We start from the raw sequence: 22098 nt of genomic DNA, 5'->3' as shown, positions 1-22098 counted from the left end.
AAAAGGCGCAATATGCGCAGCTGTGTCACCCCTGCAATAGGCTTTACCCTAAGACACATTCCAAGTAGCCGATGGCAAGTGCTGCAGTTTAAGCGAGCAAGCGAGTAAGCAAGCCCTGGAACTCATCGAATTCCTTCTACTCTCGCAGATTTATGCATCTCGATTTCCTGAAAATAATTCTCTGCAAGCTTTGTGCAGCCCTGAAGACTTCTGTACAAAACTTGATTTGATTGATTGTAGGGTTTAACGCGCCGACGCAACTCAGGCGATGAGGCGCGCCGTAGTGGAGGGCTCCGGATTAATTTTGACCACCTGGGGATCTTTAACGTGCGCCGAAATCTCGTACACACGGGCGTTTTTGCTTTTCGCCTCCATCAGAAAAGCGGCCGCCACGGCCGGGAATCGAACCCGCGACCTCGTGCTCAGCAGCGCATTCTGTACAAAACTTGCTCATGTTTAAGCTTGTTAACAAACACTTTGGAAATCATGTCTCTTATTAAAGGGTTTCCAGCCCACTACTCATGAAAGAACACCAGACCACCCTTCCTCAAAACTTTCTGGCACAGCATTTATTTTACACACACAAGCATTCTATCACTTTCTCTTAAATAGCATGAAGACACACTGCCAAAACAGTCACCACAAGGGCGTGTAACATACCGTCAGAAAATTATCTACAGGACTGGAGAGAGGGGCTGGTTAAAAAGGAGAAAAAATAAGAGGGGGGGACAGTGTATCAGACTACACAAATGAAGGCCAAGGGAGTTGGAAAATAACTACAGTTCACTGAGCATCAAGCAAAAAGACTTGAACACAGGTTCTCTGCAGAAACATCATTCTCAGAGAAGTTAAAAGCACTCCATTCGATAAGGAAAGTGCACTAGATCTACTGTTCTGCCTCAAAGTTGGGAGGACACTGCAAACCTGAAACTGCAGCTAGCAAAAATAAACAGCATTGACAGGGGTAGCTTGCCTGGAAAAGAGAAAAAAAAATTTCCAGTTTAACTAGCAGTGTTAGCTTCCACGCGACAGCTTTGGGGCTGCGCTTCTTTACCAAGCAAAACACTTGGTAAAGAGACAACCTGTGTAAGAGGACCAATAATGTTTTGCTACCTTGAGCCCATGGAGAGCAGTTAGAAACAAGGCACAACAAGCCTCTCCGCATAAACATTCAGAACTTGGTCGACAAAACGAACAGCAAGGAGTGGTGCCGCCTTAGTGGTGGCCATTTTGACAAAGGCTGCGCTACCGGATACAAGATTTGAATGATGTTCAACTGAAAAGCAACGAAGGTTTACGAATTTGGCGCCAGTGAAGTGAAGACTACTCCCAGAGTTCAGCCAAGTCCCTTCATCCCTTTTGTGGTCTGTTCACACCTCGGCTCTGCTCCTCATTCACACTAAAGCACCCAGCATGGACCAATGTCTCAACACATCTACAAGTCATACACTAGTCAGTCAGCACTGGACAGGCAGGCGCACAAGACACGCAATGATTTGGTGAATGATTCGCAAAATGAGTTCACTGCCCAACCACAAGCGGGGTAGTTTGCAAAACTCAGAGCTGTCCACAGACGCTGGGCCACCCAGCAGCTGAAGAAGGTGGCAGGACTCGGAGGAGGCAGCTGGCAGCCGCCATAGGCTGGGAAGAAGGCATTGCTGGCCAACGAGTGTGTGGTCGCCTCTGCCGCGGTGTCGGGGGGTCCACTAGCCAGTCCCCATCTGCTATGCCATGATCTTGTTGACAATGGTCTGGTGCAGCGTTCCCAGCTGGCCCGTCCACTTGTCCAGTGCATTGTAGCGTGCGGCGCCCTGGCCCTTGCTGTCCAACTCGAGCACCTGGTTCACCTGGTCTATGCGGCCCTGGATCATGCTGGTCACGGGGCGACCGAGAGAAGAGAGGGCAGGACCGCGTGAGCCGGACAGGGAAATGCCCCAAGCACCATCGGCAACAGAAAAACCAAGAGGCAACAGAAAAAGCTAGCCCGCGTGGTCAAGGCACTCACATGTGCACTGCAATCAGTGCGGCTCAGTCATTTACGAAGCACAACGATAATATATTGGCACAGACAAATTACTGACATTAGCTGCACCTTGATATATATATATATAAAAAAAATGAAGCCTGAAAACAAGATGCACGCAGACAGCACACACTGGACGAAGGGCTCAATTATGTTTGTGTTGTCCATACTTCCAAGCTTGGACCTGGCTAAGGCGTTGCGCCGCTGAGCACGACGACGCGGGTTCGATTACCAGTCGCGGCGCCCGCTTTCCTGATGGAGGCGAAACGCAAAAACACCCGTGTGTACGGATTTCGGCGCACGTTAAAGATACCCAAGTGATCCAGAGCCCTCCATTGCGGCGCACCACATCGCCTCCACTGCGTCGGCGCGTTAAACTTTACAAATCAATCAATCAATCGGAATATTTTAATGCGAAGCTGTATATGGCTAGGCAAAAAGAAAATCTGTGGTCCTATGTACGCAGATAACTGCCCGGCACAACCTCAAGCACATGCACAATAAAACTGGGATGGAGAGGAGTTAGTAAAAGGGAGTCAGCGATAAGGAGTCTTTCTCGCATGAGTGCACGCACAGGGGCTGCACCGGTGCACCGGCTGCACAAAATTCGAAATGGGGGAACATCATACGAACTTGTAAGGAGTAGGCAGCGTACGATCAGCGACACCACGAGAGGGAACATCTATCCTGCGCCAATGCTGCAGTCCGGGCACAAACACCTCAATGAACCATAAGGAGTAACACATGGATAAACACCAGCCACACTTTACAGCTTCACTGGTTAAGCACCTGTATGGAAAGCATGGGCACATTTTCTTTGGTTGCAAAGATGCAATACAAGATAAAGGTGTTAACAGATAACACAGACAGGAATCAGGGCTCTATCCAGTATGGGTTGTTGATTGATTGTAGGGTTTAACGTGCCGACGCAACGCAGGTGATGAGGCGTGCCGTAGTGGAAGGCTCCAGACTAATTTTGACCACCTGGGAATCTCTAACGTGGGCCGAAATCTCGCACACACGGACGTTTTTGCTTTTCGCTTCCATCAGAAAAGCAGCCGCTACGGCCGGGAATCGAACCCGCGACCTCGTGCTCAGCAGCACAACAGTATGGGTAGTCCATTTTGTCTCATATCTAGTTCAACATGGCACCTTTTCTTGAAAAATATCAATAATAGCATTTTTCACTTCTTGGCATCAGTTGACCGGTATGGAATAGTCATTATTAGGCCACTGGTTCATGTTTTCAAGTTTGCACCAAAGGCTACATACACGCTGGATAGGAATGGAGCTGCACAACCCAACAATAAGTTTTATAAACAGACATTCCGGTCAATAGAACCTGAGCTCAATAGAACACTGCAGTTATTTCCACTGATGGCACAGCGATGTCTGCTTTGTAAATTCCTTTGCCCTTCCCCTGTCCGAAAGAATGACATATCTCTGATAAATTACTGATCCTGCCCAAGCCATCACTTTTACAACGCTTCACACAACCATACCCCAATTCTGTATAACATTGCTTGCCCAAAGGCAATCTTTGCTATATGTGTTCACGAATGCCACAGCTGGCACCACACTCTACTCGAATTTCTTTCTAACAGTAGTTCAAACCAGGAATTTCTTAGGAGAATCAGCACTGGCACACTGCTATCGATACGAAATCAAACAAGGCAAATGGGGACGAAGGTGCAGAAATGTTACGTCCACAGCAAGTTTGAAATGCTGCTGCGACTCAGGCGTAGTTAGCAAAGTGACCTCACCCTAACACTACAATACGACAGCAGTGGTGTGTGCATCTGACAGGAATCGACGACGAGGAAGTTGATACAAAGATGAAATGGCCGAACATGGACAATCACGTTTTGTGGCTATGTGCCAGGAAAAAGGAGAGACAAAAGATGGGAAGGTGATCTGGTGACGAAGAGGGTGGAATCGGAGGAGCCGTGGTTCGGAAGGCTGCCTGCAATGATGCGGTAGGCGTGATATCCCCAGGCCGTCGCAAGGATGCCCAGAAACCCAGCCAGGCTGCACTGGCAGCCTTGTCTACTATACTCGGCGACAACTTAAGAACGGCACCGGAAGTTGCCGCTGTGCCTTATCACCGTAGCCGGATGTTTCTCCGTGCGGCACAAGTAGGGCGTTATTGGGAATATTTTGAACATGGTGTGAGCCGTTTCCGTGATTTTTTGGACTTAATATGCTTATAAACGACTCCAGGGACGACAAACAAACTGTGTGAGACAAGGCAGACGATATCATGCATTTATAGCAAACCCCTTTCAAAACGCGCGCGCACTGACGTCACGGGTCCGGCGCTTTGGCGGAGTGATACACTACATGAGGTGGTGCCGTTCTTGAGTTGTAACTGAGTATAGCTGCGCGTTGACCATGCATTGAATCGCCGGCCTCGACTGTGCAACAGGGTGTTCTCATGCTGATCTACCGGAAGCTGCCGCCAACCAGGACTGCCCAACGTATCCCCTTTAAATGTTCCATACGACGAGACGTTTTATCTATCACGGGTGCGTCTTTCAATTGAACTGACAACTATTGCTATTTCTCTTGCCCTCGCCAAACTTGTGTATCTTTTGTCTTTAGGATAAAGTTTATTATCGCATTCTGCTTGTCTCTGTAATAGCTCATCACGTATCGATAAATGTTCTTCTTCTTCTATGTACTTTTTAAGTGCCCGTCTCATGTTCTGCAACACTAATTCCTATTTATAGCCACTAATACCATCGCAGAGACTCTTCCCATTAATCTCAACCAAACGAAGCACCCTGTTCATTTTTGTGTTTCACATTGCCAATTCCTGATATTCTGCATGTCTATACCTCTGTGCTCTTCTGAGTTTTGCGTAATTTGAAACAAACAAAACATTGCTATATTTCAATGCTTTACTATATTGTACATTTTTATAAATGAAACCCCTTGGAAAAGGGACAGCGGAGAGGGATGATAACCAGAGTTGTCCACATTGCCTACATTTTCACGCATTTTATCACAAAAAAGTGCTTTCAAGGGTGCTGCTTCTTCTGCACCGTTTTCCTCAGCGATACATCTGTTGTGACGACTTACTAGCGAATCTGCAGGGTGGTATTTAATGAATTGCAAGCATCGTCTAACCCGCAAAACTGTCCGAGAACAACCACAAAGCCAGTGTTAACCAAGAAAGAACCTGACGTAGCATTAAACCCCACCACGAAATCAACGCGACCTCAATACGATATTTGTTTGTTCGGCAGCCACAAATGGCATTTTCTATTTTGCTCAACTTCAAACGTGAACTTCACAAAGGCTCCACTTCCAGGGGCCCGTGAAACAAAGCACCTCTGAATGATAACTCCCTTTAGCGCCTCTCAAAGATGCTTTTTCTTGCCCCAGCTTGCAGTTGAGAAAGCCAGCAACTTCTGAAGCAGTTAATTAAAGTAGGTACCAAAATGTAGGGTTCGCATGCCCATCTTGGTTTACATACCTTTTGAAAGATAAAACCAGCAACAAACTTGCCACATGCACTGACAGAAAAGAGGCCAGTGCTCTTACAAGTAGTTTGGAATAAAGTGGGCAGGCTGCAACACTCCCAAAAAAACCCAAAGACAAGCCCCTTTAATAGGTGAACATGGTGAATGTTTGACCACAGGGATAAAACTGTCCCACGCCATACACCACTCATGTTTATTACACGAGCCCCCACCCCGTTTTCATACTAGTGTTTGTCTTACCCCAAATTAACTAGAACAAAAGATGAAGGTGCATACCTGTCCAAGATACAAGAAACCAGCAGGTTCTCAACCTCGCTTGAGTCTATGTTGAGTTCCTAATGGGGAGAGAAAAAAAAGAAATTCAGGCATAAATATTGGCTCCACAGTGCCATAATAATGATTAACACTCACCTTAGATATGAAGGGTATGTGAATCCTGGTGTAGGGTGTGATGAGCTTTATTAACACTTGCGTCCTAATGTTCCTAAGCAGGTCTGTAAACAGTGCACAAGCGTCAGACCAACAGTCAACATCCAAGAGTGCTTCAGCGCGCTCACCTTCTATGTGCTCCCTGATGAAGGGGTCATCCATGATGTTTCTCCTGTTGGTTTTCAGTATCAGCTCGAACTCACTGATGTCATTGTTCTGGTAGGCACTGAAAAGGAACAGAAAAGCAGCATTGAAGAGTGAGATAGACGTTTCAGAGTAAAAAAAATCATGCCTCTTCTGCGGGCCTCCCTCACCTGACCAAGTTGGTCATGGCGAGGATCTCGGGGTCGTTCTTGTAGGGCTTGGCCTCCTGCGAGTCGAAGGGGTTGATGCCAGACTTCATGAGCATGTTGGCCAGCACCAGGTACTTGAGGCAGGTGGTGCGCCGGGGGCTGCCGGACTCGTCGTAGTTCTTGAAGGCCTCAAAGAAGTCCGTGTGCGCCCGCTCGTACTCGGCCTCACGCAGGTGCATCTTGCCGCCGCACTCGCGGATCACGCCCATGATGAGCGGGTGCGGGATGGCCGACTTGATGTGCAGCGACTGCTCGTACAGCTTCTTCAGCTTCTTGTTGTTCTTCTGCGCCGTGTACATCTGGATCTCCAGCGCGTAGATCTCCAGCAGCTGGGTGCCCTTCTTCAGGTCGTCGCAGCCGTCGTCCGTCTGGCACGACTGGTGCAGCTGCTTCAAGATCTTGGCCAGCTTGGTGAACTCGCTGCGGTCAAAGTACAGCTTGCCCAACTTGGTGTTGGTTTTGAACCACAGCCGGTCGTTCTTGGCGTCCTTCAGCGCCTCCAGGGTGGTCTCGTAGAACTCCTGCAGCAGCTCCATCTGCAGCAGCAGGGCAGTATTTTAACACGGTTGCAGCTCCCGCTGTGTTGCAAAGAGCACTGAGACGCACCACTCTGCAAAAATATGAGGTGACATCCTGGCAACAACTCGGTGAATCACATTCTCTGTAGCAAATCACGCGCAGTCACAAGAGCTAGTAGCTTCACTGAGGAAAAACGAGGGAATGGGCAGGAGGTGCTCTCAAGCCCATATCTACATATCAGGGGCCGAATTCTCTAAAAAAAACGGGCGTCATTTCAAAACAATGGCCCGTCGTTTTAGAGAATTAGGCCCCTGGTGGCCACTCACTGAATGAGATGACCACTGATCAAAACAAGAAAGTCACAAAAAAATAATGTGCTTTGCTGGAACAAGCTATGACCACATAAGATTAATCCCAGCTGATACATCTCAGCGTAGTTTTTACGGTAGATCTGTGCAAGCAAGCGGCGAACACTGCCAGACATGAAGAAACATTGACTCGTTTACTGTGCACAACCCCTGACCTGCTTGGATGTAGATATGTAGTCCAGGATAGAATTGATGGACTTTTCAGAGTAGTTCCGCGTCACTGCACTCTTGATATAAGTGAGCAGCTGCTTGTACCTCGCCATCATCTCCTCGAACTTTGCCTGCACAAACACACACACAAAAAATGCAACATAAGTGTTTGGCGAGAGCATAAAATTTCTTCCAGATGACAAAGTGGGGAAACTCGGGAATTCTGAGGTGACTGAATGCAACGATTAACTTTTAGTGCTTCAACCTCAACGCACCTGTACACAGAGCATTTCGCAACCCGTTTAGGAACAATTAAAAGAATTAAGTTGTGAGCACTTTGGACAGAACAAAATGGTTTAGCCTTCAATGAACTAGGCCTCTTGCTCTAGAATTGACGGCAGGCACCACTGCTCCCCCACATGTAAAACATTGCCATCTGCTGGAGCCAGCACCTCAAATGAAAGCTTTTTTTTTTTTACCATCTTTAATCATCCTGAGCAGAAGCAACCTATGTACACTGTGGTCCCTGTTGCTATGTTATACGAGCTTCACACACAAAATTTTGGTGTTGAACAAGCACACTTAGGGGAGAATAAATTTTTAATTTTTTCTTTTATAAAGGCACCGGAATACCTTCAATGCCATAAGCCTAGAAACCAAAGGCTAAAATGCTTCGCAAACACGACTAATACGAGCGCAGTAAAACATTTGCTGTTAAAGGGGTCCTGAAATACCTTCCGCCGATGCGTGGATGTGCATGTAACCAAATAAAGCAATGTATTAGCAATCTCCTCCCGCAAGAATTTTGTTGAAGCGATGAGTATTAGCTGAGAAATCGTAAATCAAAAACCGCGCATTATCGTCGCGCCGCGTTTCCTCCTCCTTTCAACGGACTCTCCGCTGTTGACGGCGAGCGAGCCTTCCTTCCCATGATGCTGCGCTCCTCGGCGGTGACGTACTTCCGCTATTGCGCTGCTCACACAGCCGTCTGCTACGGGCAAGCTTTGTTGACACCATGAATCTCGCACTACGCTCAAGGCTGGAAAAGCGAACGAAAAATCTGGCCCCATGTGTGCGGCGGCCTGGCCTTGCCCTTTCGCGGAGTACGTTGCTGCAGAACTTTGCTATCGCTATCGGCGGCACGCGACTTTTAAGTGCGAATGCACTTTATAAGCGACCCCAAACCATCCACCGCCGGCGGCGGCGTCGGCGTCCGCAGTGCTCCTCTATATTTAAAAAAGAAACAGCATCCGGCGCCAGGTTTCGATCCGAGGACTTTGCGGCCGCAGCGCGACGCTCTACCGACTAAGCCACGGACGCCACGCTGATATCAGTGTGAGTAACACGCCTTATATCTTTAACGCATTCAAACTACGTCGTCAGCGGTGTGCGTTGGCGACTCAGCGGCGTTATACGCCTCGAGCTTCGCGATCGCTGCGCCGCCTGTCGCCGCTTCTCCGCGGCGTTGACGGGATTTGCGCTGCGTGACTGATAGGGGCTCGTGCAGTGTTTTGGTTCTATTTCGCTTCTTTTCGCCTTTCCTCGCCCTAAAAAAACTTGTTATGGTGACGACTATAGGCAAAGAGTACGTTTAGGAAAGCAGCTGCGTCTTCGTAGAGTACGCGATCGCCTGCAAGAGTTACCCGGGGACGCGGTTTAGCGCGCTTCGTCGCCGCTCTTCCGGGCGTCGGCGACGGCAGCAACATATCACCCATGTCACCTCCAAAACATCAGGCACAAATGAATTCTACTGACGCCTCGTTTAGACCTGATACTGGCACAATGAGAGGTTGGCTTCATTTTGCAGCGTGGACAACGAATGCGGCTTCGTTTCGCATATATACGCCGCAGAAAAATATGTTTCGGGGACGTGATTACCCAGTCCCGGACAATAACTTATGCCTTTTATAAGAATATAAACCATGCGAAAATGTAAAGCATATCCCAAGCCTGTGCGTCGTTAAATATGTGCCCACACACGCCATATAGCAAGAACCAAGGAAATGAAACCACAGAAAAATAAATGCTGTGCCAATGCGGAATTTAGAAACATAATAGCTCTAACGGAAATGAAAAAAAAAAACAGTGCAGCTTCTGGCATGCTAAAGACGTTCGTCTAAACTTAAGCCAGGTAGGTTTCACTAGACCAACTATACGCGAAATGCACTGGTATTTCGCGAGAAATCGGTAAGGGGGGGGGGGGGGACGCCATGTACAAATGCGGAGCGGAATCAAGCAATGAACGTTTTAGTAATCCCACACATAAATTTCGCGTTCACTTTCCTCTTGTTTTTCTACTTCAACGAAGAGCTGATCGTACGGCGGACGCATTTTTGGAAGTATACAGGGTAGGCTGTTCAACAAGCGATGAAATGTGTCGTTGGAAGAGTGTGGTATGTGATAAGGCCCTCTGATTTCAGTTTCTGGTTTATTCTGCAGGCTCCCTGTGCCATATGACGATATTTCGAAGAAGCATTTAGTCGCGGACGCGGATTATATTGTAAGCCCGTCTCCGCGCTGCTCGCAGAGGATATATGTAGCAGATGAAGGTCTGCGGGCGCGCACCTCACGACAAGACGACTCTGTCGTGTGCGGATCCCCGAGTATAATTATGCATTATCCAGCGTACTTTTGTTGAATATTCCCGAAATTAACCCAGACTGGCTTGTAAATGGTGGTGATCATTATCTGAGGTATAATATTGGCAAACGTAACTGGTGTGCTGTCAGGTATGAGTGCTCCGCTGATTATGTAAGCGCACAAAACCGATTTAAATCGTAGTGTATAGCCGTAGCATGAACATCTGAGGAACCGGTGGTTACGGAGACACGGCTAGTAAATTCAGGTCAGTGTAACTACAATCGGCTCCATCATACGCCGGTTCCGCGACGCTGGCCTGTGACACACACCTGGCGCTTATACAGACCGAAAATACCACACTAAGATCGCGTCGGAAACATTTACACTCTCGTAAACACACCCCATTTGCGAACAGAGTGACTGCTCCACAAAAACATGAATTTCAAACGCCCACAAACGGTAAATCTCAGTCATGAACGTGCCGCAAAAGCAGCGGCGGCACTGGGGAGCGGGGCGCGGACTCCCGCGCCTGCTTTCGAAACGGGCCGCTAGGGGGATTTCAGTGGCGCCCCTACAGGCCGCGCTCGAGGCGTATAGCGGCTTGATAACTGCGTGGTGTACACGTGATACTACAAACCCGATGGAAGAGATGGAAGAGAAGGCGGCGAGGCGGTGGGCTGCGGGGGCCGAGCGCAAGCGCCGCAAGCGGGCCGACAATCGTGCATTCGCACTTTCACATTCTCCCCCTCGGGGAAATGCGGGGGAATTTTTTATCGGCGGCGAACTCGCAGCCGCACGGGGAGGATCGTCCGCTCGCTCCCTTGGATGCACAGCGCACTGTTTATCCAAAAAGCGCCGTATCAGATGTGGCCCCGCTGGTGCCGGGTCTTACTTTGTGGCGGTGGTAATTCCTGCCGGCGGCATGTGAAAAAGACATTTTAAACTGATACAGAACCCGTGCACAAAACACCAGTTCAGCTTGGGGCGGCGCGTGGTGGAGAGCGGCAACGTTGGCAAAACATGCTCCGTCGCGGCTTTGAGCTTTCTAGCGCTGGAGCGAGCACCATTTCTTTGACGATATCAAACATCGGTTGCCCTGGCAACAAGGCACAACCCGCTCTAGAAGTCAGTTACGGTTGCGTGATCCCGGTTCAGCTTGGGGCCCCACCTCGCGGCATATGGGCACTGCAGGCATACTACTCACTCCCATTTCGAAGTGCGAGATGCGTTTGGCATTACAGGAGGCGATGGTGTGTGTGTTGTGGACGCCTTTGTTTCGCGATGAAATGCGACGTTGTGCTTATGCGGGTGGATAGTGCTTCCCATGGTCTGGATTATCTTTCTCAAGCGGCGTACGACTCAACCTCGCATGGGGAATGTGCAGTGTGCGTGGCTAAAAGCCATCTCGGCTTGTGCGCCAGAGTTAAGTGACTTGCTGTTCGTCCCCGCAAACCGCGCGCGAGGTGAGTGCCGAATTTACGACGGGCAGGAGGAGGCAACCCATCGTTTGTAAATCGCGGTTCGGACTTGCAACGCATGTTGTGACGTTGTGTTCGTTCGAAACGCATCTCTGGATTGTTTGGAAGTTGAATAAAATGTATGCGTCAAACCCAGGCATTCGGCTCAGGGCGTTCTCTGCGATTGCAAGAAAGAAGTGCCACGGGGCTTCAACGTTTTCTTTATGGAACGTACTCAAGTAAGAGAATATTCATGTCGTGTTATGGCCCTCTTGCATTCAATACAAACGGTTAAGCGTTTGTTTACACTTGTTTCGTTTGTCGTAAAATGTCCAAGCACTCCGGCACTCCGCTGGCAGATCAGCCGGCGAGCCGACGCTGAGCAGACGACTCATCTCTTTGCCGGAAGTGCGTGAAAAAGCCGCCCAATAGCAGGATGTCTAGCTCATGACGAACATCTGGGAATCGATGATGTAGACATGTGAAGATGGCGGCGTCCAAAAACACGAAGGAAAGGGTGAGAAAAAAGCGACAAACTTTGCAACAAAAGTGTGAGCTTTCCGCTGCGCGTAAAAGAGTAATACTTGGCACAGATGATGTTGACGACCCAGTCTAACGATTGCGCTAGTCAATTTAGTGTGCTCAAAACGCCTTTCAGGGTCCCTTTAAAGTTGAGTCATCCAGGCTTAGGGCAAGCATGCGGGGGCATGGCCGCCCATTGAAGCAAGGCAATGTGCACGCAGATGTAGTTGGAGCTGGTGCTTCGTTTCAGCTGCTCCGAAGCTTAAGTGTGCTGTGTCTACGTTGCACCACTGTGATGCGCATTTGGCTGCACAATTCTGTCGTAACTCAGGGCATCCAGGTGCCTCCAGTCTTGATAAGCACACTGTTACTGCTCTATCACATGGCTACTGCACGTGGTTGGTTCCATCCCACAACCCCAATGAAATGCATGCTTTGAAGCAAACTCCTCTGGACGTAAACGACATGGTCCCACCTTAAAAGTGACGAGGAGAGAGAGAGAGAGAGAGAGAAGTGTGACATATAGTAATTGAAAAATTTTTTTTTTCAATTGGATGTAGCAAAAAAAAATTGCCATTGCGCCATTTTTATAAACACAAAAAGAAACATTTTGGAACCCCCACATGCTTTTTGAGCTAGTAGCTATTACATCCTCAGCTGTGAAGCAGCCTGATCACTGCATTTCATGCATTACGGACAGGTAACGTAGGTTGCATGTCTCAAATGTACGTTTAGGAAGGGCAGCTGGGATGCCGCACTCGGCTCCTCACATTAGGCAAAACTTCAGTCCGTTCTATGCTGGCCAAAAACAGACACACAAAAGGCCCGCGCGCGCGCACACACACACACACACAGAAAAAAAACAACCAGAAATGATTCCTACAGGTTGTACACTAACATAATAGACCCTTTGCAAAATGGCCAAATCGTTGGCGGAAAAGCAGCAAGCCACTTTGGCAACACTGTGCACCCGCTGCGCCGCCATTAGAAAGGAAGCGAAAGGCTGCAAGCACAGAGTTTCTATGGGGTAGCTACCGTCCACGTAAGTGCACACGCGTCCCGCGCAGTGGTGTTTCCCAGTGCAGGATGGGAAAATAACTTTGCCGCCCTTCCTTCGAAAGAAGAGCGGCATATTCAGGGTTTTTATTCTTCGAGGTCGACCACTGAAAGGACGAGCGATCATACGTCAGCGTGGAGTCCTACGTTACGCCATCGTCAGTGTTGAGAAACAGCAGCAAGCAAAGGTAGGATTTGTTGCTAATAAAGAATAGCCTTAGCGCTGCCTCCTTGTTTGGTTGTCGAGTTTTGATTGTGTTTAATCGATGCGCCCTTGCCCCGTGGTAGCGGCGGCTGGCCGCTATGAACAGGCCATGAAGGGTCCGTCTCTGCTGAGCGCTCACTTTGCGTATGTTCAAACTTTCAAAACTGTTCGCGAAAATGACCAAAGCATGCATAATGAAACTGATTTGATGTCTCTGCTAGAGGTCATGTTTGCGATTCACAGCCTCTGTACTTGCGGCGCTTCATTTTTCCGTCGGTGAATGCGGTGCTAATGCGGGAGCGATAGGTCGCACGCGTGCGTCAGCAGCGAGCAGAGGCAATCGAACTTGAGAGGAACTCAGAGGAAGGAACAAACACAGAAGAAATAGGAGAAAAGAAGGGCACGTCTCTCCCCAGACGGGCCGTTGTGCAGCGGGGTAGATAAGCGGAAGCGATTTGACCAGGATTAATCTTCGTAAGGTAGCGTAAAACACCACTTTAGGAGAGAAATATGACTACGGCGATGGGGCAACAGACTCGTGAAGCCGTGGGCAAAAACGTGCAACCGCAACGGCGTTGCTACGACCTGCTTCCTTTCTAATGGCGTCGTCGCGTTCACTACCAGTGTTAGCACCGCTGAATTCTCAGTGTTGTCCGCCTTTTTGCAAAGGGTCTATTAGTATAAGCAAAGGAGAGTTGGCTACTACATAGTAATTGCCGGAATTCTGGGGTGAATGAACTGCACCACCAGCGCAAATATTGTTAATGAGTAACAAGTGTGAGCAACGGGGTGCATTCTGTAGAAGTGTCTACAGTAGCCGACCGTTTTTTCGGACTCCAAAAACTTGATCTTGCTGGATATTTCAGACTTTCCTGAGGAACCACCAGTTGTCTTATAGGAGTAATGACTCACGGATGTTTTGGACTTATTTTGTTCCTCTCCAGGTCCGAGATATCGTTCGGCTACTGTATTTCACCACAGCTTTAGAGTTTGGTGGGGCCAGACGGAGGGCTAGAGTCATCAGTCAGTTGCAATTTGTTTGCTGTCGTACTGCATCTCTTCCTCCCATAAACAGGAAGCTGTGCAGAACCAACATTTATTCAGCCGCAATCATATTCAAAGGTTATGTGATGACAGTCCATGCATAACATGACCATGCTACTCTCACTTCTCCGTTGTATGGGCAAACATGCAATGACAAATGGTTGCTCAACTAAGGGGCTGAACCGTTACAGGGCAATTTTTTTAGCTCCAAGTCACCAGAAATTCTTTTACAGAACATACTTTTATCCACTGACACGAGGGCTATCAGCTTGAGAAATATGAATGCTGTTGCTTTTCATTTTTCTGTTGTTTGACGCTTTATCCACAATAAAAGCACTCTAACAGTGCACAATCATTGCAATTTTAAATAAAAATTCAGCAAACCATTTTGGCAAGCTCACAGAATTGAATCAACAGCCACAGTAAAACCACGACTATACTCGCAATGACTAAATCGAGTTGACTGCACTTCACAGTAATGCAGACACAGCACTCTGAAGTGCCACACGAAGCACTGCCTTCAGCTACATCAGCGCCGGCGTTACTTTGCATTGATGAAAAGCAATTTTTTAAATCACATCACTAACAGACGCTATCTGCTGTGAATTCTGCTGCCACACTGAGAAACAACAGACGAATTCCACTGGTCGGGCTGAACCAACCCTTCCTTTTATCCATGGTGGGTTATGTTTCACTGGTCATTTCTGATCGACTTATTTTACTTAGTCGTGCTTCGGTGAGTAACCCTGGGTTCACCCGAAATAACTTGTTATGCTTGTCATGTCCCTGCTGCACATTCAATTTTGTTGCGACTACAAATTGGCCAGTGGAAACAACAAAGGGTACACCCCCTCCCATCTGTTTCAAGATTCGGCCACAACCTGACTCCCTAGGGTTCATGACTCACCAGTTTGAAGTTGATTTTGATCATCTGTTTGAGGGCCTTGAATCCCCACTCGCCTTTCTCATTGTGCTCCAAGTCCAAAACCTGGAAAACGGCACACCAGTGAAAACAAGTTTTGGACACAAACTAGCCTTGACAGCGCCATTTTTAAGTGCACAAGATGATGCAAAAAAACAATAACCAGTCGTACCTTTTGAAAGCTCTGCAAGGCTGCCGCCGGATCATCTTCCTTGAGGGCTTTAGAGTTGTAGTATTGGTTTTCCAAATCGACGTCCGGCTCAGAGTTGCTGTCCTCCGAGTATTCCTGCACAGACAACCTTGACAACTGAGGCATTGGCTTGCAACTCCCTTACAGCAAGCGGCCCCCTGAAGCGATGAATACGATGAATATATACGATGAACACAGACAACACTTTCAGATCACGAGTACTCGAAGGACAGCCACTCGTCCATAGCAACTACGCAAGGGCTTTTACACTGCCGATGAACACTTCTACACAGGTGGTGCCAAGTGGAGAGAAAGACTGGGGAAGGGCTGAAATCTATCTGGGTGCACAGAAGTAGAGGTTGCAGGTAGCCAGAAGGCTTTTCAGCCACACTTTGCACTAATGCTAAGGGTGGGCCCAGAAGGTGTATAGTGGCCAGCTTTCAGTGGAGTGACTTGGCCAGGCTGGCAGCCGATGACAGCACGGGAGCTCCAGGAGCCTCTCCGGGCAGATTATAATGAAGTCAAACTGTGTCAGCTGATCCTGAGTTCCTTCTGAGATGAAGCGAGTATTACCCGACACATCCGAAGGTGCTCGAAGGACAGACGTGAAAAATGAATGGCGGACTGCATGTCAACCAAACAGTCCGCGCTGAGCGAGGGGCTGTTTTCCAGAGCCCCGTTTAGCCAGGATTGGGCGTGGAAAGCAGCGTAGGAAAGCTGCCACCAACATTTAGCTGTCTCGGTAGACAACGGACGTACGGGACGTTCGTTCTGAAGAAGCGGAGCTACATTAGCATACGCGCACACAACAACACAAAACCGACTCGTCGCATCAGTACGCCCTCTGATGAAGAGCGAGAGCACCAACGTGTGCACGCTTGCGCCGCAAGCTTGTAGCCCGTAAGGCAAAACAACCAACTTGTTTCTATTCGAATATGCAGCACACAGTAATCACGGAAAAGGTCTAAACGATTGCTCATAGACTGTCAATACAAACAGCATGTATGCCCGTGCCGTCAGCGACCGGCGTACGCTAAGCCTAGCCCCGACGAGTTTTCACGCTTCAATTATTTTGTCAGCAACGCAGGTACCGTGGTAGTGAAAGTCAAGTTCACAACGCAACTATATTTCGTGGTACGAGTGATTTAAAGCTTCAGATGACACACTTCTACGTACCAAGTCATAGTCTTCTTCGTCATCGCACATAAAGTCGTCTTCGGCGTCCGACATGTTGACTGTGACGACACCGGCGCCAAGCGCGGCATATTGCGGCGGAAATTTAAAGTTGAAAGATCAGAAAAACACGACCGTTGTTTACAGCGAAACTAAAAATATATATATAGCAAAAGAAAACTCGCATTTAGCAGCTAAAATATGTAAAAAAAAACTGAATAGTAAGAAAGCAATGTTGTAGCAAGGGTTTGTGGCGCTTCTTTTTGAGAAGTCACCACATTTTCGAGCAACTACACCGACTACACAGCTTCCTAAAAGGGGGGCTACGTTTTGAAGCGACGTGGTGTTTGAATGCAAGTGCGTGTATTCTTTGGTTGGGGCGTCGCTTTGAGAACCGGGAAAGTGTAGAAAACACACGCCGTGCCCAACACGCCAAGCGACACGCAACAGGGATTGTCCCGTTGTCTCCTCCATGCCTGTCGGGAATGCTGTGCTTTCACGGGGCCTCCCCGTGTTTTCTACATCTTCCCGCCTCTACTCCAGACGAACACTTTCCAGCATCCTGCATTGTGCCACCTCCACTTCCCCACGCGATACTGCCACATGTGCACATGGTGCAGCGTACCTTTCGCTTCCCTTCACCACATGGTGAGCGCGTGCCCCTCCAACCCGCCCCCCGCCCCCTGCCCGCTCCATCCTACTCTGTCCCTGCCCCTTACTACGCTAGAGCAGAGTCCTTGTTAGAGCAATGGGAGGCTACGCTAGAGTGCTACGCTGCTCAGCTCCGACCAACAAGTGCAAGAGTGTGTAATCCAGCTAGCTGAACTCGCCGCTGGGGCCCACGGGCTCCTGGCCGGCGCCTCTTTCTATACAGCTTTGGGTGAATAAAGTTTTTACCACCACCACCCGCGCGCCTCTCAAAGTGACGCCGCAACACAAGAACACATGCATGCGAACACTGCGTCGCTTCAAAACCCAAGCAACCCACCGGACGTCCGTCGGCCGTCCGCCATACGTCCATTCCGGCTCTAGCGGATGTCCGTATGACGTCCGTTTCAGGGTCTATGGACGTACCACGTACGCCCGCTCGACGTCCGGTTTTAACACTTCTGTACGTCCAATCGGACGTCCGAATTTGGATGTATTTTGGATGTTCAGTACAAATTTCCAGACACACACAACGACATGCTAATGTTCTTACAACGAATAGTACAGTACACCGCGCAAGGCTAACGCACTAGCGGCAGTGAACTTTCTTCACATGTTCCCAAAGAGATCATCGTTCAAGTTGGTGAAGTGCTTCAAAAAAAAAATTAAAAAAATAAGGCTTAATATTAGAAATATTCAGATGAAACTTGCAACCTACAAGCCAGGGTGTTGAATTACAAAATCTTTTTAATTGAAAAGCGCAGTATCTTTTTTTTGTTTTTTGCTTTTATAGCCAATTTAAGGCATTATTTGATGCTTCATAGTAACTTTTTACGTCCGTTGGCGGATGTCATTCGGTCTTGTACATCCGTTTCTGGGTGTCCACTGTACGACCGTAAATGTACGTCCAAACATGGACGTACAGTGGCCGTCCAAACTGGGCCTGGGATGTTCGGCTGTATTTCGGGCGTCCCAAGGACGTCTGTGGTTGCTTGGAAACGACGTCCCTTTTTTAGAGAATTCGGCCCATGGACGAAGGCGGTACTTACCAGACGATGGGAGAAGTTTCTAGCACTTGATCTCGAACGGTATAGCGGTTAACAAACTGCTCTCAACTCGCGCTGAGCGCAGAATCCCTTACTTTCTGCCCAAGCGGCCGAGAGAGAGAGAAACACGTTTTATTCCTGGCCAGGCTTAGTACGGGCGGTTGAGCCGCGGAGGCGCACTGGGATTGGGCGTCCGAGCGCGCGAGGGCAGACAGCCAGGAGTCGGGGTGGTTGGGTAGGGGAAGAGGAAGCACGGCGGGGCAGTGCCAGACGGCGTGGGGGGTGTCTTCGTAGTCCCCGCAGTATGGACAAGCGGGGGTGGGAAATAGGGATGGCGATATGTGGATGAGGATGGATCGAGTGGGGAGGGAATGGGTTTGGATCCGCCTCCAGAGGGATGATTCAAGGGGAGATAACGAGGGGTGAGGGGGCGGAGGGGTGGTGCGTGAAAGCCTGTGATGGAGGGTGATTTCGCGGAAGGTGAGCAGTAGGTGAGGAGGGGGATATGATGCGGGGAGGGGGCTCTGCTGAAGCGGGATTCACACGACGGAGAAACCCTCTCACGGAGGCGGACGGATATGTGACGTCAACAGCACGTGACCGGATTATCCGGCCTGGCGGCGCATCCACACGTGCGGAGCTACGCGGAGTGACTAGCAGACGACAGCGCCGAGGAACAGGTTCCATTCCCCGCCGAGGGCCACCGCCGTCGAGCGAAAACATGCGGAGGCATTTTCTTTCGCGGAGCCACCGCGGGCTATCCCCACCGAGGGGCGGAGCCTAAAACCGGTCACGTGAGCGGGTCCCGCGGGCCAAAAAGAGAGGGTTTCTCCGTCGTGTGAATCCCGCTTGAGGGGTCCGGTGTATCAAAGCTCGGGCCGCCTCGTGTGCCTTCTCCGCGCCACCAAAGCCCATATGGCCAGGAGTTCACAAAAGGGAGATGGTGCGGTCAGGAGGGGGGTGGGAGCAGAGAATTTGGTGGGCGAGGGGCGAAATGATGCCCCTGCAGAAATGTTTAACGGCCGTTTGTGAATCCGTTAATATGAGGCTAGGGGTGGGGTGGAGGGTTGGTGGCCAGGGCAATTGCTGCTTCCTCCGCGCCGTGGGGATGGGCGGCGCGGATGGGGTTCACTGCTGCTATGATGTATGTATGGCGGGGTTGCTGTTCTGCAGCATGAACGTGAACCGTGCCCGAGGAGGGAGGGCAGTCTTGGGCATGGTATCATGCTCAAGCCAGGCGACGGTTTGTGTGATGGGAGGGGTGCATGTTGCGGGGGGTAGGGAGGGGATAGAGAACCTCTCGATATTCTGGAGGGATGGGGAGTGGTGGATGGGCAGGATAATTTTGAGAGAGAATAGGACGGTTCTGCCGGTGTGGGTTAGGGCAAGGCGGGATAGTTGGGCCTGTCGGTGTGCTTCTACAAGATCGGATGGTGGTTTAAAGGTGCCCGTGTGGAGGAGAGCTTAGGAAGCAGCGCTGGGGGGTAGCTGTAGCGTACGTGATATAGTGCGCGTTGTATGGTCTGGGTTCGTGCCAGTTCAGTGCGGGGCATGGCGAGATATGGTAGAGTATACGTGATGCGTGGGGTGAAAAGAGTGTGGACAATCTTGAGGCGATCTGACTCCCGAGAGCCATGTCCTCGCGCGGTGACGCGCCGTATACGAGTCCCGATATTTGGTCTGCGTGGGTCTTGAGTAGTTGGATGGTGTGCGTGTTGAGGCGATTTTGTTGGATAGTGAGCCCTAGTACTTTGATTTGGTTTGTCAGCGGTATGCCAGAGCCAGACAAAGCGCCTTGGGTGTTGGGTGGCCATTGTTTTGGTCGGTGGGTGGGTGGGAGAGAAGGAGCTGTGATTTGTGGATGGAGCAGGATAATCCTGCTGCCGCCGCTGTCGCTGTGATTGTTGTGGCCGCTAGTTGGAGTGTGTGTTGGATATGCGCGTCGCTGCCTCGTGACATCCATACTGTGATTTCGTCGACATACAAAGCGCTGTGTAGTGTGGGTATTTAGGGGTATTAAGGCTACATTAAAAAGAGGGGGGGGGGTGGAGAGTATTGAGCCCTGCGGGGTGCCTTTGGCGGGTAATGGAAATTGAGAGTATGTTAAAGGACCAAGTCTGAGAGTTGCTGTGCGGTCCGCGAGGAAAGCTCGTACGTAATCAGCGCTCTCCGACTTGCAAAAAGTTGAGGTTGTCCAGAATTGCGGAATGCATTTGTCGAAAGTCTTAGTGAGGTGTACGGCTAGTATAGCTGAAGTGTCTCGTTCGGGTGGGTTCGATAATAGGTGCTGGTGGAGTTGGAGGTGAATGTCGTTGGTGCTGAGGTGGCGTCGAAAGCCGACCATGTTGTGGGGGTAAGCATCGATGTTATAAAGATGCTGAGATAATCTGGAGAGGACCATTTGTTCTAGGAGTTTGCCGATGCAGGAGGTGAGGAAAATTGGTCTGAGGTTTGGAGAATTTAGTGGTTTATGGGGTTTCGGGATGAGGGTAACGGTGGCTGTGCGGTAGGTTTCTGGGGGGGGGGGGGGGGTACTGTGAGCCCAACAGTCGTTAAAGGCCAACTGCACTCAAATTTTCGACAACGTAAGAATAATGTCAACCAACGTTTTTAGATTAGGTCAGTTTGCAAACTGCGCCTCGAGAGGCGGCACCATTTTGTCGCCATTCCGAGAGGTGGCGCTGGCGTTGCGTTGAGATCTAGTTTGGGGAGCGAGGCTCGCCCCGGCCATGTGTTTTCGCTGTGCTGTTGGCGCTCGCCTGTTCGTCACGTCTGTATTAACGTATTAGCTCTGTGTTGTCATCGTGCATACATATTTTAGTGGATCTCTGAAGTGTCGGTGCGGTTTGTTGACGTGCTGCGCGCCGGGCTGCCGTTCGGGGTATGCTTCGGAAGCGGCTAAGTCCGTGCAGCGGCATTTCTTCAAAGCGCCGAAGTACAGTGTACTAGAAGGGTTCTAGTACACTGTAGCCGAAGGGTCCTGACGGATTGAAGGCGTGGGAAAGCGCGATTCCGCGGAAAAACTTCAAGGTTGCGCCATAAATATACGTTTGTGACATTCATTGTGAGTCTTCAGACATCGTCAACTGTTACGAACACGCCGTGAACGTTCAAACTGTAAGGATACCGTAAGGCAGGCGGACTCTGAGGGACGGCGCGGCGCCCCGTATTTTCCCTGACATACCTGAGCATCTGTCGCCACCAAAGACGTCAAAGTCATGCCGAAAACCACATAAATGGATGACAGTGGTCCCCACCTATATGTTGCGTCCTGCCAAAATGATGGGTCTTTGCGCGAGGAAACTGGCGTAAGTGGCGCGAGTGGTGTAGAAAGCGCCGATGTCAGCACGTACGTTGGGAACTGAGCTGTGGTTCGCAGTTATGCAGGAATTCAGCAAATGTCCCACATTTCAATCGTAGAATGTGAAGGCTTCGCCTAGGTTATCTTCTACAAGCTCGAAGATTCTGGGTGCAATTGTGCTGATTGAGAAAGGTGCAGTAGTGGGGCAAAACTTGTCAGTGGAAGTTAATTCAAGAGGTTTGCTTGTCCCGCCGTGTAGCTACAGCGATGAAAATGGGAATATTCACCCTCAGCTGTCAAGGCAGAAGAATGTAGCAACATTTATTCGCTACACTGTTGCTTAAAGATCAGCCCTTGGAACAAATGTTAACCTGTTTCCAGACGCTTTATCCGCAACAACTGCCGTGAAAGGGCATGAAGTGTGTGTGGCACATATTCACGGTGCTGTCAGATCATATCCCTACCCGGCGCGGTGGCCAAGGCGCCGTGCTGCTGGGCGCAAGGACTGGGGTTCGATTCCCGGCCACGGCGGCCACTATTCTGATAGAGGCGGAAAGCGAAAACACGCGTGTGTTCGAGAATTCAGCATATGTCAAAGATCCCCTACGTGGTCAAAATTAATCCGGA

The 22098-nt window shown here is 49.7% G+C and overlaps 1 protein-coding gene across 2 annotated transcripts; it reads right to left on the bottom strand.

Annotated features, from left to right (window-relative positions):
- Positions 1 to 543: 543 nt before the first annotated feature.
- Positions 544 to 16611, bottom strand: Alien (COP9 signalosome complex subunit 2 alien). 2 transcript variants are annotated; one of them, XM_077699106.1, is made up of 9 exons: positions 16480 to 16611; positions 15286 to 15399; positions 15099 to 15179; positions 7333 to 7458; positions 6252 to 6826; positions 6066 to 6163; positions 5920 to 6002; positions 5785 to 5843; positions 544 to 1872 (listed from the first exon to the last, which is right to left on the bottom strand). In XM_077699106.1, exons 1-9 carry the CDS (start codon positions 16531 to 16533, stop codon positions 1725 to 1727), a joined length of 1338 nt encoding a protein of 445 aa, XP_077555232.1. In that variant the 5' UTR covers positions 16534 to 16611; the 3' UTR covers positions 544 to 1724. The 2 variants fall into 2 exon arrangements, with proteins under 2 accessions (XP_077555232.1, XP_077555231.1); XM_077699105.1 differs by lacking the exon at positions 16480 to 16611 and adding an exon at positions 15877 to 16335.
- Positions 16612 to 22098: the final 5487 nt, after the last annotated feature.

This window comes from Haemaphysalis longicornis, unplaced genomic scaffold (assembly GCF_048455015.1).
Source record: "Haemaphysalis longicornis isolate Haplotype H1 unplaced genomic scaffold, Haemaphysalis longicornis Haplotype H1 scaffold_2, whole genome shotgun sequence".
Taxonomy (NCBI): Eukaryota; Metazoa; Arthropoda; class Arachnida; order Ixodida; family Ixodidae; genus Haemaphysalis; species Haemaphysalis longicornis.
This window is presented reverse-complemented; position numbering and strand designations above follow the sequence as displayed.